The sequence below is a fragment of the Salvelinus namaycush genome, chromosome 37 (assembly GCF_016432855.1).
Source record: "Salvelinus namaycush isolate Seneca chromosome 37, SaNama_1.0, whole genome shotgun sequence".
NCBI classification, from domain to species: Eukaryota; Metazoa; Chordata; class Actinopteri; order Salmoniformes; family Salmonidae; genus Salvelinus; species Salvelinus namaycush.
In genome coordinates, this window is record NC_052343.1 from 23,302,679 (window position 1) to 23,315,564 (window position 12,886).

The 12,886-nt window shown below is 39.0% G+C and overlaps 1 protein-coding gene across 4 annotated transcripts in view; it reads right to left on the reverse strand.

The window, feature by feature from the left end:
• Positions 1–1,586: 1,586 nt before the first annotated feature.
• The window catches only part of LOC120031438 (intercellular adhesion molecule 1-like), a 35,755-nt gene continuing 24,455 nt past the window's right edge, over positions 1,587–12,886 (reverse strand). For 3 of the 4 annotated variants that reach the window (XM_038977191.1, XM_038977193.1, XM_038977190.1), the window contains 9 exons: positions 8,823–9,095; positions 8,416–8,742; positions 7,636–7,710; positions 4,331–4,381; positions 3,766–3,822; positions 3,277–3,306; positions 3,054–3,128; positions 2,874–2,919; positions 1,587–2,203 (listed from right to left, as the gene is read on the reverse strand). In XM_038977191.1, coding sequence (XP_038833119.1) covers positions 2,179–2,203; positions 2,874–2,919; positions 3,054–3,128; positions 3,277–3,306; positions 3,766–3,822; positions 4,331–4,381; positions 7,636–7,710; positions 8,416–8,742; positions 8,823–9,095 — 959 coding nt within the window. In that variant the 3' untranslated portion in view covers positions 1,587–2,178. The remainder of the gene's footprint in view (positions 2,204–2,873; positions 2,920–3,053; positions 3,129–3,276; positions 3,307–3,765; positions 3,823–4,330; positions 4,382–7,635; positions 7,711–8,415; positions 8,743–8,822; positions 9,096–12,886) is intronic. The other variant, XM_038977192.1, reaches the window with a different exon arrangement.

Below are 12,886 nucleotides of genomic sequence, written 5' to 3' on the forward strand. Positions count from 1 at the left end.
CTATTACACAAAAGTCCTTACACCACCCCCTCTCCAAAAAAACTGAATCTGCTTAGGGTTTAGATTTGTCATTTTTACAACAATGTTTCAGGATTGTGCATACTGTCTTTTGATGAAAATAGGAAAATGTATCAACCAGCAGATTCTGTGTGATGAGCTTGGATGATGCGCCCTTTGCACAGCAATACGTAATGCAAATGTGGACAACAAAAAAATATTTTAGCTTTGTGTATTATTATATTGTGTTTTTATGAGATGTCCTATTGTAAAGTCAATATTCAAATGATAATTTAGTCTTAATTTTTAAGCACACGTCTTCATCAGTACTCATAATCAATGCTGATAAACCCTGTACATTCTGTTTGCTCAGGATCATTAACTGTTTGTAACGTACAGCAGCGAAGTGTTTCTACAATACTTTATATCTCATCCATTCCTATGTCTATGAATCTGAGTGTGTTTTAGAATAACGAGACCTGCACTAAAAGTGTAATCTTGCTTTTCTACTTGTACTGTAGGTTTCCACAGCCCACACGTTCTCCAATCATTCAATTTGGACTAGCATTACTCATGTTCTGTATATGGCTCTTCTATATCATGGATTATGACTATTTTTACATTAAATGTGTTCTGCTATGCTTTGTCTCGGCGTGAATGCTTCACAATATGCCATATGGACACAGAGCTGGTACACTATGTGGCATAATCCAGAGTTTTGCTCATTTAAAATTTTTAATTGTACAATGAAAAGCCACTAAGAAGCTTAAAATAACTTTCTACTAAAACATTTTGTCAGTCTGTTTTCTGAGTAAAGAACATGCTGGAACTACTGACCATCTGTTTTCTTTGTGAGTTATACAATACAGGAAAGGGAAGCAAACAGGTTTTATTTTTACATCCTGATTGCTTTAGGGGTATTTTGAAGATTAACAGATAGTGGAATGTTTTTTAGAACCATTTTATTCACTGGCTTGTATGAGGCTCGGCCGTTTCTGAGGTAGTGGTTTTAAAAATGTTCATAAGAACAGCTTTGCTAGAGTTGAGCAGGCTGTTCGATAGAGGTGGAAACAAACCTAATATCAAACATGACTCATCTTGTCATTATCCAGCCAGACTCGCAATTCATTTTCATTTCAAAGTTGGATTCGGTAATGGAAGTAATATTTAACAAAGACTAACAGGAAAATAATGTCCCTATTCTTCACCTGTCAGTGTGACTCATTTTTCCATAGTTTATTCTGGAGTTTTTAAAAATTCTCTCCACCTTTCTGTTCTGTTATAAGAACAATCATGATGTGGCCAGTGACACTATGCTTCTTCAAAGTCCAATATCTTGACTGCTGACATGTAAAACATTTTGGAACTGTATTAACAGTGCATTAATGGAAAAAAATACCCAAATACAGATTGAGTAAATTTTCCCTTTAAAGGTAGAACAGGGAAGCCTCTCAGACACCTATGTCAGTATTGTCCCTGTGGCATGTAGTATTGGCAATTCCCTACCCGGAACCAGAGGGACTGTTCGGTTAGATGAGGCTGTCAGAGGCATGATGGACCTCCATAATATCTGTGGAAATGAGACCATGAACAGGACATGTATGTGATTTATTAGAGAAAATATCATCCAAGTTGGTGACAAATCTACAGATAAAATCTACACAATGATCTGTGAAAAGCTAGGCATGAAATTGCTGTCTCTGGAATATCAGAGAGAAAAAAGGATCAGTACCTCTTCCAGTGCTCTTGGGGGCGCCTCTGAGCTACGTAACATCTACAGTATGTATTCTGTAACATTTTGTAAGCATTTGAAAATATACATAGAAACATGAGTGCCAAAGTATAATAAAACTTGCATTCAAAACTACAGGTAAGTCTTTAGAAGAGTGAGGGAGGGGTAATTTCATAATGTTGAGTGAGTCTCACTTGCAGTCTGTGGGAAAGGCACATGAAATACATATCACGTTCTCATCTCTGAAATGACAGACGCAGAGTTTTGTCCAACAACGTTTTCACACACACATAATGTGCACTGTCCCTGTAAAAGTAAAATAAACTCAAACTCAAACATACACACGCACATGGTCCATAATGTCTGTTGTATCAGTGTTGTTTCTCCATGTCCCTCTGATGAACTCTTTTGGTGTCTTGAGGCCACTCAGTAACACGCTTGTCCCCTCACTACTCTCTGGCCACTTGGTACGACCTGGGAAAAAACACACATGACATCAATTAATGAAATGTCCATTTACAGTATCCAGGGTCAATTCATCTCAGGTCAGATAATCAAATTTAAATGAATCAAACATTGATTATTCTAACATCAATTCATCAAACAATGCACTTTTTTTTTTTACAGAACTGTACATGGCTGACGAACCAATCGATTACAGCCAAACAATGCTTTAAGCCATTTGTCAACAATAGGATCTAAGTCAGCAGTCCATTCAGTGATTATGACTGATGTCAGTCTGACTTTAAACACTTACTCTATACAGTGATTTATCCATGTTCACAGTACTGTATCTACATAAACTAATTTAGGCACACAGATCCTCACTCATGGTATAGATAGAATACAGTGGCATTCAATACCAACACAGAATGATATCCCTAACCATTGCAACCCTGCTGGTCCACTTGGCTTTTTACCTTGTCCCTTTATAGTCAGTCACTTCACTGGAACACTTCCATTACAAATACTGTTGCATGATTGGACCTGTGTTCCATAATGAGGTCACAGCCACAAAAGCGTTGCCACAGTTTTGTCAGTTGTAGTATGTGAAGCTGAAGGTGACATGTATGGTTGGGTGTATACTGAATGTGTGCGTGAGTGCGTGTCACATTGATATAAGTGGCTAAAGAGGACTACTCACTTCCCTGTGCCCACATGACACCTAGGCATCCGGCATACTTTACCACCTGTGTGATAGAGAATGAGAGAGAGAGGAAGACAATAAAAGGGATAGAAATAGCTGTTTTTATGATAACAGTACAGTATTAACAGCGTGAATACGACAAAAAAAAGACACGGAGGGTAAATGTTTTCTACTCACAGCTAATGACCATAATACCCAGGATGAAGAGCGCTGCAGACATAGACAGACCAACAACACGGAGGAAGTAGTAGTCTGAGCATAGACACAGTGACACATAGATGAGTCTATTACCATGTGATTGTAACCCATGTTTGGAGGCATTGTGGTATTGATAAGTGGATTTTAGCTGCTTGGTTAATCATTGTATTTGTTAACTTTGGAAAAAGTCAGATCCTCTTACCATAACTGAATGGTTCATCCCACTTTGCGTCTGTGATCAAAGAAAAATACAATATCACTTAGTTGTTTTAAAGACAGTACTTGCATTGTATGTTTTTAGAGAATAAGAGGTGTAGCCTATATTCCTGCAAAAAAGAGAGAGGTGGGTCACATGAGAACAACAACACAATGAGATGACAACAGAGCGGTCTGGTCCAGTTGATGTATTGTTGAAGCCACATCTCAACCCTTATGTAAGCCTGCACAGCGCAGAGGGACACACTCGGAGACTTCTTATCTCTTACATCAGCCACAATCAAGCATTAATCTGAGGACAAGTTAGAGAAAGTGAGCTGAGGTGCTCTGTTTCTGTTTCCCAACTCCTCCAAGGGTTTTGTTTGGGAGACGGGGAATTGTGATACTGTCAAATTTGCTGTGAGATAACAATAACAAAACTCAGAAAACCCCTCCAGATTTAAGGCCAAGTTAGGCTAGGAAATGCCTTTGTTACCCCAGGCAACAGGAGAAACGACGGAGGTATCTTCAGAGGTGGTTGGAGATGGTGTCACTATGGACAGAGAGAGAGAGCGAGAGATAAAAAAAAAAGAACATTTTCTCTGTCAACATTTTGAGTCCTTATCTCTGTCATATGGACCTGTACATAATTACATCTCATTAAATTCCAGGTGCATTCCTTTTATGTTCCACTCCTTTTTTTTATAGAATTTCTGCATATTTAAATGGCACAACTCTCATAGGAAATCGGGTCAGTCTAATTACACTTTTTAAAGCGTATCAGTGGTGTCCCTGTCAGGTGCTGTAAAATCCACTGTCTGTCTATCTTAACGAGAAAGGGGAATGTAACATTTGCTAATTACAGAGCTAATTTGATTTTAAATTGCATGCACCCTTGACGTGAAAGACAGACCTGGTTATGGGATTTTCTTGATAGCAAAGCATCCATTCACTATAGCTCTGTTGCAGTGCGTTTCAGGGACTACCAATAGGAGTGTTTATTTTTCAGGGAACAGGTAATTCCTATATATCATGGAGGGAATAAGAGGTTTGTTATTTACCTGTGGTGGTTAAGGACTTAGCCGTGGGCGTTGTTGACTTGTTTGTGTGAGCTGAGGAGAAAAGCAGAGAGGATGACATTGAGTTAGAAGTGTGGCCTTGGTCTGTGGCAAGACCACACAATTTGAACTGTAATTTTAGTAATTTTATATGAAATAAAATTGTGTGACTTGCTTCAGCTCTTTAAAATGATTTGTGTGGTAGTTGAAGAAGTTTGAAAGGTTTTCATTAAGTGAAGCAGTGAAATATAGTCAAAGTTAAATATATTAAAATATCAGGTCTGATTACTTTGATAGACTGCTATATCAACCTTATTACTGGAGTGTGGGGTGTCATGTAAAAATGCCCACAGCGTGACATAGCTCACATTCAATGATTATTGTGAGCACATTTTTAAACTTGTGATTGGCTGTGATTGTGACATCACAGCATGAAAAAGCTCACAGCTTGATAATACTCACTGGTCAATTGGATGGATATCTGTGTTTTTTAGGTAGATGACGTCAGTGCCTGATTGAAATTGACACTAAAGTAATGACCACTTTTTAAATATATTATTGTTTGTTTTGCGCTTCTGTCTGGGTTGACTAGTTAGCTCGCATCAGGTAACTTTAGCAAATTTTGATTGGTAGAAGTTCTGATTTCAGATTTATACAGCAGAGAAATAGACTAAGATTTCATAGCCTCTACGGTTTTGTCTAAGTTGTTGGGAAAGTAGCTGACTTGTGTCAAAAGCTACATTGTTTACAGTGAATAGAATGTTGGAAGTCATTTTCAACAATGGGAGCTTTAGAATGTTGAAAAAATCTCATTACAGTGGATAAAGTTGTTTTAGGAGGACAAAAAGTCAAATAGTTAAAGAAGTAAACGTTTTATGAAAGAAACTTAATCCAGATGGAATGGCATTGTCACGCCCTGACCATAGAGAGCCCTCGGGGTTCTCTATGGTGTTTTAGGTCAGGGCGTGACTAGGGGGTTTTCTAGGTTTTATTTTCTATGTTGGTGTGAGTATGGTTCCCAATTGGAGGCAGCTGATGATCGTTGCCTCTAATTGGGGATCATACTTAGTGTGGTCCTTTTCCCACCTGTGTTGTGGGATATTGTTTTGTCTAGTGCTATGTGCGCTACGAACTGCATGTTCGTGTATTTATTTGTTGTTTGAAGTTTCATCTCAATAAATATGTGGAAATCTACTCACGCTGCGCTTTGGTCCACTCATTAAACGACGGACGTGACAGGAATTTCTATTTTAAACTGTGTAAGAGGAGTGGTGTTCCATATAACTACAAGTCAGAATAAGTGATACATCCTTTAAATTGTGGTATTTAAAATGTTTACTTAAGTGAAGTAGTGAAATATGTCAAAAGTACATATTTCATCATAAATAACTACACTCAGACTACTACACTTTTAGTCATAAGGAATTATACAAGTTGTAGGCTATTATTTTGCATCTAGAGGAAGAAGTTTGTTAGTGTTGATAAATTGAGGCTGGTATAGTAGAGGCAGTGACTGTTTTATAAATAGCTATAGTAGCCTTTAGTGGGAGACTAGGTAGTAGTAAGTGGCCCAGAAGTACTAGTAGCAGTACATTGTAGTAGTAATTCAGAATGTTTTAGGTAGGTAGGCCATGGGTTAGCTACAGTAAGTGGAGTCACTATTGTAGTTTGGTTAATGACTGTGGGGGGTTGGGGTGAGCTGTGTGGCATAATCAGTCTTATGTGCTCCCCCAGTGCTATAATCTGATTGGTAGAAGATAGTATGTGGAAAGGAATAGACCCTCAGCCTGTTAAAAGGTCAATTTAGTCCACCAACCCCAAAAGGAAACAAGAAGACTTTCAGTAAACAGTAAAATGTAGAGGTTTTGATGACCAATAAGTCATACCCTCTACATTTGTGTCTTACTTGCTGGGAAAATGGTCAACATTTCAGTTGTTCGTAAAAGTTGAGAAGAAAAGTAGTTGATTTGATTACGAAAACAGCTGTATCGTTTGATTGGTAGAAGATATTTCTGTTCTGATATCAGATTGAAATAGGAGAGAAGTAGACTAAGAGTTCATACCCTCTAAGTTTGTTTAGCTTGTTGAGGAAGTGGTCAAAGTAGCTGATTTGTGTCAGAATCACATTGTTCACAGTGAATAGAATGTTAGAAGTCACAGCTTCAGAATGGTCGTTTTTAAAGAGTCACTGCCTTTAGAAATCCCCTTGAAAATGGCCTGTGTGGTGTCGATATGAGTCAGAAACAGTTATGCTAGTGTAAATAGGATAGTTTTGGTCATGAAGTCCATCTCGTCTACAACGGAGTTTGGAACATCTGTGCGTCACAACGGGTAAATAAAAGTTGTTTTGAGTTGATGTCCTTTTGCCCACTAACATAGGCTGAGCAGCTGTGGTGATTGCTCTCTATTCAATGTAATAGACAGTGAGACAGATCTGCCCAGCAGCTCTGACTTTGTTTACATAAGACATGTCGCACATTTTTTTACTTGAGAAATACTGCACCAAACACCTTAATTAGATGTAAAACTGCGCAACTAAAACATCCTCTGCAAAGACTTCAAAGTTATTTCCTATTTCTTGAGTTATCTTAGATTAATTCTTAGAACTTTGAAGAAGGGAAACAGGCTTCTGCATCTATAGTGTCTCATGGGGGACAAAAATCATTAACCAAACGTGGAATCAGTCAGGAAACACACCGCCAAGACTGAAATCTGTTTTTTCTAATGAGAAACAGAAAAACACACGTGCCAATCGAAATGTGCAGTGGCTCTTTAACAATGGGAGCTTTAGAATGTAGAAGAAATCCCATTAAAGTGGGTGAGGTTTATTAGAAGCTTAATAGGTTCAAAAGTATAAATGGTTTCAATCACACTGGTCCTGACCGGCCTGCATGTTTAAAAGGTTGAATGGCGTTTCTAGCTTAAACGGTGTAACAGGAGTAGTGTTCCAAATAATAAGTACGATTTCTTCTGTCGCAAGTTCCAATAATGAAATAGTCCAAAATAAGTTATACATTATTTAAAGTGTGACTTCTTTCGCAAGACACAGTAATTCCTCAAATTGATTACAGCTACTGAACCAAAGCCAGTTAGGAGGGGGACAAAGTAATTACAAACATTGGTGATATAGCTGCCATGGTATACAGACATTGATTTCCATTCATCCTGCTGGTGAAAAAGATTTAAAAGAAGGTCCTATTAAGAGTGAAGTTCTGAGATTAACGGTGAGTTGTGACAGGTGGAAAGATACAGTGAAATATGAAATAGCCCCATGTGACATCATCTAGAAATGACAAAGAGGACTGTACCAGTTCTGGCTGGAGAGGGAGTCACTTTCACCGATCGATTGGGGTGTGTGGTGGTAGGGCTCTGAGCAAGGGGCCCTGTTGACAGAAAACAAATGACTTTTCAAGCATTACACAAACAAAGCAGTTGGGTAAAACCTAAACAACACATTACAAGACAGTCGGAAGCACAAAACATAGCTTCCAAATAACTACAACAAGTTAGAAATAAGTGGTACATCCTTTAAATTGAGGCATTTAAATGTTAAATGGGAAGTAGTGAAACATAGTCAAAAGTGCATATTTCATCATAAATAACTACAGTCAGACTACTACACTTTTAGTCATAAGGAATTACAAAAGTTGTAGGCTATTATTTTGCATCTAGTGGAAAAAGTTTAGAAGTTTGTTAGTGTTGATAAATTGAGGCTGGTATAGTAGAGGCAGTGACTGTTTTATAAATAGCTATAGTAGCCTTTAGTGGGAGACTAGGTAGTAGTAAGTGGCCCAGAAGTACTAGTAGCAGTACATTGTAGTAGTAATTCAGAATGTTTTAGGTAGGTAGGCCATGGGTTAGCTATAATAAGTGGGGTGACTATTGTAGTTTGGTTAGTGAGTGTGGGAGTTGTTATAGTGGGTTAGTCTAGTGGGTTGGGGTGAGCTGTGTGGCATAATCAGTCTTATGTGCTCCCCCAGTGCTATAATCTGATTGGTAGAAGATAGTATGTGGAATAGAATAGTCCCTCAGCCCGTTAACAAGTCCCTTTATTCCACCAACCCCCAAAAGGAAACAAAAAGACTTACAGTAAACAGTAACATTAAGAGGTTTTGATGACAAGGCAGAAGGTTTTGGTCCCTCTGGTCCCAGGTCCAGCTCTGCCTCACATCTGTACTCTACTTCACCCTCATATCTTTTGTGGGTGATGGTGATAGTGGAGGACATATTCACTAGTTCCTTTGTGGAGTCATTAAACGTTTGAGTCTCTATAGTTTCATTCCCTTTGTACCACCTCACAACCAGGTTCTGTAGAGGAGCGATATTCTGGATGACACACTGCAGCTGGTACTCCTTCCCCTCCATCATTGGACCAGAGTGGCTCAGAGGAGAGATAGACACGTTGTCTGGAGTCTCTAAAGACAAAATAGTTACATATAGTGAAATATAATGGATTTTACTGACAAAACTCACAAATATAAGAAAAATAACTTACTGTAGAGAATGACAGGGAGAATCTCAGTACACTGACTTCCATTTTGTGGCTTGACGTAGCATTTAGGTTCTATTGTCCAGTCCATGAGGCTTCTCACAGTCCAGGTGACAAAGTTTACATTTCCTTGCAAACCTGTACCTCCGAACGTGGCCTCCCACCCCATCCCCTCGGGGTCTATGGATGATGTGCAGTTGACTGAGATGGAGTCTCCATATCTCACCACTACTCTGGGAGGGTTGAGCTCAACAGGACAGGAGGCATGTGTAGGCGCACCTACAGTTCAGAGCATAACAGAGACCATAATCATATCATTTACTTTCTCAAGCAGACTTAGCTTAAACAAAAAATATATCCCAAGTATAGGCCTAGAATGCAGAACAAATAAATAATAGGTTGCATTAATGGCCTTTTTCGGAACGCAGTTTCTAATCAGTAACGTTAAAGCAGCAAAATGCAACTTTTTGGGCGACCTGACCAAATTCACATGGATATGTGAGTTATACAGTGGAAAGAAAAATTATGTGAACCCTTTGGAATTCCCGGGATTTCTGCATAAATTGGTCATACACAAATTATTGTATTTTTCTTGTCTATATTGAATATATAATTTAAACATTCACAGTATAGGTTTTAAAAAGTATGCGAACCACTCGGCTAATGACTTCTCCAAAAGCTAATTGGAGTCAGGAGACAGCTAACCTGGACGAGATTGGAGATGTTGGTTAGAGTTGCCCTGCCCTTTAAAAAACTATTGCTATTCAGTAGAAGCATTGCCTGATGTGAACCATGCCTCAAACAAAAGAGATCTCAGAAGACCTAAGATTAAGAATTGTTGACTTGCATAAAGCTGGAAAGGGTTACAAAAGTATCTCTAAAAGCCTTGATGTTCATCAGTCCACGGTAAGACAAATTGTCTATAAATGGAGAAAGTTCAACTGTTGCTACTCTCCTTAAGAGTGTTCGTCCTGCAAAGATGACTGCAAGAGCACAGCGCAGAATGCTCAATGAGGCTAAGAAAAATCCTAGAGTTTCAGCTAAAGCCTTACAGAAATCTCTGGAACATGCTAACATCTCTTTTGACGAGTCTACGATACGTAAAACACTAAACAATAATGGTGTTCATGGGAGAACACCTCAGAAGAAGACATTGCTGTCAAAACAAAACATTGCTGCACGTCTGAAGTTTGCAAAAGAGCACCTGGATGTTCCTCAGTGCTACTGGCAAAATATTCTGTGGACAGATTCTAAAGTTGAGTTGTTTGGAAGGAACACACAGCACTCTGTGTGGAGAGTAAAAGGCACAGCACACCAACATCAAAACCTCATCCAAACTGTAAAGTATGGTGGAGGGAGCATCATGGTTTAGGGCTGCTTTGCTGCCTCAGGGCATGGACAGCTTGCCATTATCAACGGAAAAATGAATTCCCAAGTTTATCAAGACATTTTGCAGGAGAATGTAAGGCTATCTGTCCTCCAATGGAAGCTCAAAATAAGTTGGGTGATGCAACAGGACAATGACCAAAAACACAGAAGTAAATCACAACAGAATGGCTTCGACAGAAGAAAATACACCTTCTGGAGTGGCCCAGTCAGTCCTGACCTCAACCCGATTGAGATGCTGTGGCATGACCTCAAGAGTGCGGTTCACACCAGACATCCCAATAACATTGCTTAACTGAAACAGTTTTGTAAAGAGGAATGGTCCAAAATTCCTCCTGGCCGTTGTGCAGGTCTGATCCTCAACTACAGAAAACATTTGGTTAAAGGTTATTGCTGCTAAAGGAGGGTCAACCAGTTATTAAATCCAAGGGTTCACATACTTTTCCCACCCTCCACTGTGAATGTTTACACAGTGTGTTCAACAAAGACATGAAAACGTAGCATTTTTTGTGTGTTATTAGTTTAAGTAGACTGTTTGTCTGTTGTTGTGACATAGATGAAGATCAGATCAAATGTTATGACCAATCTCTGCATAAATCCAGGTAAATCCAAAGGGTTCACATACTTTTTCTTTCCACTGTTGATATGTCATTCTTCATTGAAAGCAGGTCTAAGAAGTGATAAATCAGTTCCGTGTGAACTATTTCTATGGTTCCGGTTATCAAGTTTAGTTTTTGCTTTCAGTTTTGTACACCAGCTTCAAACAGCTGACAATACAACATTTGTGGCTGTGGAAAATATAATTCACATCATTTTAGATGGTAAAATAATTCTCTACACTATACAATGCATTCAGGACGTATTCAGACCTTTGACTTTTTCCACATTTTGTTACGTTACAGCCTTATTCTAAAATGGATTAAACTGTTTTTTCCACTTGTCAATCCACACACAATACCCCATAATGACAAAGTAAAAACAGTTTTTCTAACTGTTTGCGAATTTATGAAAAATATACAACTGAAATATCACATTTACATAAGCATTCAGACCCTTTTCTCAGTACTTTGTTGAAGCACTTTGGCCGCGATTACAGCATAGAGTCTTCTTGGGTATTACACTACAAGTTTGGCACACATGTATTTGGGGAGTTTCTCCCATTCTTCTCTACAGATCCTCTCAAGCTCTGTCAGGTTGGATAGGGAGCGTTGCTGCACAGCTATTTTCAGGCCTCTCCAGATATGTTCAATCGGGTTCAAGACCAGGCTCTGGCTGGGCCACTGAAAGACATTCACAGACTTGTCCCGAAGCCACTCCTGTGTTATCTTGGCTGTGTGGTTAGAGTCCTTGTCCTGTTGGAAGGACCTTCGCCACAGTCTGAGGTCCTGAGCATTCTGGAGCAAGTTTTCATCAAGGATCTCTCTGTACTTTGCTCCATTCATCTTTGTTTCGATCCTTACTAGTCTACCAGTCCGAGCTAATGAAAAACATCCCCACAGCATGATGCTGCCACCACCATGCTCCACCGTAGGGATGGTGCCAGGTTTCCTCCAGACGTGATGCTTGGCATTCAGGCCAAAGAGTTCAATCTTGGTTTCATCAGACCAGAGGATCTTGTTTCTCATGGTCTGAGAGTCCTGTAGGTGTGTCTGGCAAACTCCAAGCAAGCTGTCATGTGCCTTTTACTGAGGAGTGGCTCCCATCTGGCCACTCTACCATAAAGGCCTGATTGGTGTAGTGCTGCAGAGATGGTTGTCCTTTTGGAAGGTTCTCCCATCTCCACAGAGGAACTCTGGAGCTCTGTCAGAGTGACCATCGGGTTCTTGGCCCGATTATGTCCAATCAATTGAATTTACCACCGATGGACTCCAATCAAGTTGTAGAAACATCTCATGGATGATCAATGGAAACAGGATGCACCTGAGCTCAATTTCGAGTCTCATAGCAAAGGGTCTGAATACTTATGTAAATAAGGTATTTCTGTTTTTATCCTTTATAAATTTGCAAACATTTCTATAAACCTGTTTTTGCTTTGTCATTATGTGGTATTGTGTGTAGATTGCTGAGTATTTTTTATTTATTTAATCCGTTTTAAAATAAGGCTGTAATGTAACAAAATGTGGAAGGCACTGTACGTGTCGACTATTAGAATATAAACACATAGCCTACTCTTTTTTATTTTTTTATTTTTTATTTTTTTTTTACAATTAACTGAATTACTTACCAGAGGAGAAGGACGGGAAACCCAAGACTCTAATATTTGTGTAAACTGTTCAGAATTGTCTTCTGTGGGTGTCACTGAGTAGGCTGATTCCCCATTTCATGAGTGCACAATCCCTAGGTTAGACTGTACAGTGCAATATGAATGTTCAATACACACAATTAGCTGACTGGGTAGGTGACTTGTCAAATAAACAAATGATTGTATTTTGTAAAATTTACAACAACATTCCAACCTTTGTTTTGCCTTATTTAGTCCAAATATGCCATGAATCCACTATTTGTATCCGTTTGCATCAGTTTCAATGCGAGACTTTTATTTTGAAGGTGAACTGACGATTCTACTATTGTGGTCAATTGTTATTGTGGCTCAGTTCACATAGGTGCTTCAGTACGTGGGGTCGCTATTGTAGTTTGGTTTGTGTCAGTGGGGTTTCTTATAATGGGTTAGTTTATTGAGTTTG